Source organism: Ruditapes philippinarum, unplaced genomic scaffold, assembly GCF_026571515.1.
Source record: "Ruditapes philippinarum isolate M1 unplaced genomic scaffold, ASM2657151v2 ctg2137_1_1_1_1, whole genome shotgun sequence".
In the NCBI taxonomy this organism is placed as follows: Eukaryota; Metazoa; Mollusca; class Bivalvia; order Venerida; family Veneridae; genus Ruditapes; species Ruditapes philippinarum.
In genome coordinates, this window is record NW_026852674.1 from 155,132 (window position 1) to 159,911 (window position 4,780).

At 33.0% G+C, this 4,780-nt stretch overlaps 1 protein-coding gene across 1 annotated transcript; it reads left to right on the forward strand.

The window, feature by feature from the left end:
- Nucleotides 1–1,253: 1,253 nt before the first annotated feature.
- LOC132720654 (tetratricopeptide repeat protein 17-like) lies at nucleotides 1,254–2,403 on the forward strand (the record flags this gene model as incomplete). The annotated part of the gene is made up of 2 exons (XM_060704826.1): nucleotides 1,254–1,401; nucleotides 2,259–2,403. Coding segments are annotated over exons 1-2 (259 nt in total), but the record flags the coding sequence as incomplete, so codon positions are not given.
- Nucleotides 2,404–4,780: the final 2,377 nt, after the last annotated feature.

Genomic DNA, 4,780 nt, shown 5'->3' on the forward strand with positions numbered 1-4,780 from the left:
ATTGGATTACTTGTATAAGATGCGTAGTCTGGACAAATTTGTTAAAAAATTAAAGAGCCATAACTCCGACAAAAAATGACTGAACCATAAAATTTCAATGATATGCACAACTTAACATGGTATTGATCATTCCTGTAAAATTGATGAAATTGCACTGGTAGTCCAGACAAATTTCGGTGTAGCTGACAACAACAAAAAAAAACAACACTTTTCTATTCAAGGGCCATTACCTCGGCCAAAAATCATCCAAGCGTAAAACCTGTGTAATATGCGTAAGTACTTGACCTACCAATCAATGCTGTAAAGTTTCATTGAAATTGAATTAGTTGTTTAAGTGGAGTAGTCCAGACAAACTTTAGAAATAAAGATAATTAAAGGTATAACAGCGACAACAATTATTGAACCTTATAAAGCCGATGTATCAGACTTGATACTGATAGTTCCTGTAAAGTTTAGATGAAATTGCACCAGTAGTTTTCTGAGGAGTGGTCCACCACAAGCTTTTGTGTAGCTGACACCACCCCAAATACAACCACAGGTGGCAGTATCAGTGTTTGGACATCCACCCATATCTGCCCCTGGACCCATACTACAAAAAAAATTCCACTATCAAAATTATAGTTTTAGATCTATATCCAGATCTATACATGTATATAGATCTATATCTATAATTTTGATAGCGGATTTTTTTTTTATTGGTGGTTTTGTATTTGGTACCATATAGTAAGCCTTAGAGTATTGAATTATTTTTACAGGGTTGTAGTAGGGGTTCAGGGGCAGGTAAGGGTGGGTGTCCAAACACTGATACTGTCACCTGTGATTATTCAAGAGCCATAAGTTAACCGTGCCAAAAATCATTCAACCGGAAAACTTGTAATATGCGCAAGTACTTGAGCTACAGAACAATCCTGTAAAGTTTATTGAAATTGCGTGTGTGGTATAAGAGGAGAAGTCCGATCAATCTTTAAAAAATAAAAGTATTAAAGAGCCATAACTCTGAAAAAAAATCTTTGACACAGTTCTAGACTTGGTACTGATCATTCCTGTAAAGTTTGGCTGAAATTGTACCAGTAGTTTTATGACGGACAGACAGACAGACAGACGTAGGAGAAGTGATCCCTATATGTCTCCACATCTCAGTAGAGGCGACACAAAAATAAAATGCAATTAATAATAGCGACACTATAAACTAATTGTTTCAGACCACTAAATTATTTAGTCATTAATACAATTTGTATTTCTACCGCTTCACCTCCAACCGGAAATGAGCTGGAGGAAAAAGTAAACATGGCTGCTCAAATTGCAGTCCTAATTAGTTTAAACTTATTTTTTTCTAACATAAGGCTTTCGCAAGCCTCGACGCATTGGGTTGTTACAGAAGATGGAAAAGTTCAGGCTCAGGTAGTTGTCATTTGCATACTTATATGTGAATATGTGAAAAATTTATTCTAAAATTCAAACATAATTTTCTAAAATAACCTGTGTGTACTCTGAAGATACAAGTAGAATTATTGATTAAACGCTTGTTGCGAACAGTCAACTACTGGCCATAGCAACTGCTGCTTTTGACTGGATTCAGTGCCATATATGCAAATTTGCAAGATTTTAACCTTGCATCTAATATAAATGATATAACAGACATGAAAACAAAATAAGACTTTGTACATGTACTGTATCTATTTATTTTCCTTGTTTAATGTTAAAGGGTAAAATGACATCTGACAATGAGAGAAATAAGTTAAAATATATATTCATATTTATATTGTTATTCATAGCAGGGCCGGCAAAATCTGAATTTGACTAACTTGTCTGTATTAATCTGAAGCATTTCTTAACTTGTCGGTATAACATAATAAACATATATAGTAAATTCTTGAAAATTTCCACTTGTCCGTAGTTGTGGGACAACCTGGGCAATACGGACAATTGATTTTGCCGTCCCTGCATAGAATAACATTCAATTTAGCAGACTGTCTGACAACTATGAAAAACTTTTTAGTACATGTAGTTATCAGTTCAAAGGTCATTGAATTGTTGTTCTGTTATTAACATTGTCATTTCATTTTGTAAGTGACTTTTTTAACAATTTTTAATTATCTCCCTTAGCCCCTGTTTAAACATCACTCAATCAATAATTTATTGTAACATGTACAAGTCAGACATAGAAAAATAATAATAATGCTAAAAATGCTTTTCCTATTTACATTGCAAGTAGATAATCTGCAATATATGTATTGAATTATTCTTTCTGCTTGTAGATGGACTCGGTGTTTAACATGAAAAGGCCATATGACCTTGTTGCCTTTATGAAACAAGAGGAGAGAGCCAATATGCTAGACAAACTGAAGCAGGAACTGCTCTCTAGGAAAGTTGAGATAGACAGTACAGAGGACAGAGATACAGGTGATTATTTCTGCTTAAATAGTGGCTCATTATATAGCCCTTTACCCAATTCACAATACAATTTCGACTGGGCATTTTTTGCACCAAGGGACAATATATGGTCCTATTCCGAATTCATACCTTACTGCTACCTGTCCAGGCATGATAACTAACAACTTATTCTGTCAGTAAATATTTTGTAATTTTCCCTCAGTTTTGTCCGGATTGAAAGTCCATTTTGAGACATTTAGGTGGAAGATGGGTTAAAATATATATCATGCACAAAATTTACAATGTTAAAATGCTGATTATTGCTAATTAGTACCTTTTTAAATGTAAAAATAAACAGTAGTACTTAAATTCAAAGGAGTATTAGACGTTTGAAATGTCATTGTTAAGGAAGTAACTAATAATATTTTCCAGGAAAAAAATGTTGTATGAAGTTGCTCTTTAGTAAAAATTAATTGTTTAAGGAGATATATTTAATTAAATAAGAATTTAATATGGCTTTAATACGTTTTTTAAGAATAAAAATGTTATCACATTTTAACAGTTTATGAATTCACTGGAGTTGCTTGTTTATTTTATTTAAAAGCATTGATCGTCATTAAATTCCACATGTATATTCTTTATAAATTTTAATCAATTTTTTAACAAAAGCATGTCATTTTCAAACATTGAACAAGGTTGATTTGTTTCTAAATTATGTATTGACTATTTGAAAGGTCTGAAGTTTCAATCCATTAAACAAATAGTGTTGCTTTGTTCAGACCAGACTGTCTGCTAAAGACAATTATTCTCCCAAACAGTTTATTGGTAATATTGTTCCACTGGCAAAAATAAAACATAACAAACATGTTTTTACCTGTATAAGCCTTTCACTAAGTTTAAGTATAAATTTAAAGTAAGTGTTGCAATAGTTGAAAAAGATGTACCTGCAGTGTACAATCAAACCTGTGTTATAGACCACCTCTGAATAAGATAACCTTGCTAATAAAGATAACCCTTCACTGATTGATAATAATGAAAAAAGTAACCTCCAGGGACTGCGTTCAGGGCATTTAATAGGAATTTTACGGTATGATATAAACTGTAATGTTGGTGTTATGCTCGCTTGTTTTAGTTATCCCAAGTCAAACATTATATATAACATTGCTAAAAAGTATGTTTTCTTGTAACAAAGTGAGACTTCTCCCTTCAGACAAAGTAGAGCGATATGTGCACAAGGCAAGGAATATGGTTTTTAAATTGAATCAATATTCTATGACCATTATGAATCAGTATTGGATCAAATGTTAAATATCATCGATATAATAATATGAGCCGCGTCACGACAAAATCAACATAATGGGTTTGCGACCAGCATGGATCCAGACCAGTCTGCGCATCCAGATCCATGCTGCATCAGGATCCATGCTGTTCGCTTACAAACCCTATAGCAAGGAGAAAAACTGATAGCGAACAGCATGGATCCTGATCAGACTGCACAGTGCGCAGGCTGGTCTGGATCCATGCTGGTTGCAAACCCACTATGTTGGTTTTGTCGTGACGCGGCTCATACATAGATGTCATGATACTCAATGACAGCCTAAGTGAAATGTGGTTATAACAGATAAGTCAGGGCCATGATTACGCTATATTGAGGACCAAGTGGTGTTATGCCATTACAAATTACTGAACTTTTCAACACAGATGAAAAATTCACGAAAATCATATTTCTTCGTCATTTGAAGTCACAGTAAAAGTGCCTGTAATGTATTCATACAAATTTACATTACATGTAACTGTTTCATTTTCTGCATTAATTTATTCATAGCATGTTAAAACATATTCATAGAAAGAGTTAAATAATTAATAACCCGTGGTTTGATCAATAATAACTATCGTGCATTACGTCCCAAGAGCTTTATTGATAAGTTTTTTTAAAAGGTCATCCATTTAGCTGCAATCAACAAAAGTGTTTTCCAATAATAATGCCATATTTTAGCTTCATATGAAATCATTAATGATTAATGGCAATAAAACACAAAGTGTTCAACATTGCCATTTGATATCTCAAGAGATAAGGGTGCCCAACCCATGTGATATTTTGATAGCGTAGTTGTACAAAGTTCTAAAACCATAATTTATAACATTTCATTTTTCATCAATTTTTAACAAAATAATAATTTTATCATTTTTGTCAAGTTTTACATAATAAAAAATTATAGATGAATAAAGTAACTGTTGGTTAACTTAAAAAAGCATCAAACCAACTTTAGGCAACAGTAAACATTTATTTTGCTCTGTGATACTCCGGTATGTTCTTCCTATGTCATGTCCATTATAAATACAAGCCTTGTTTATTACTGGGCATTTTTGATAGGTAGGGGAAAGGGCCATTCTCTTTAATTTGGGG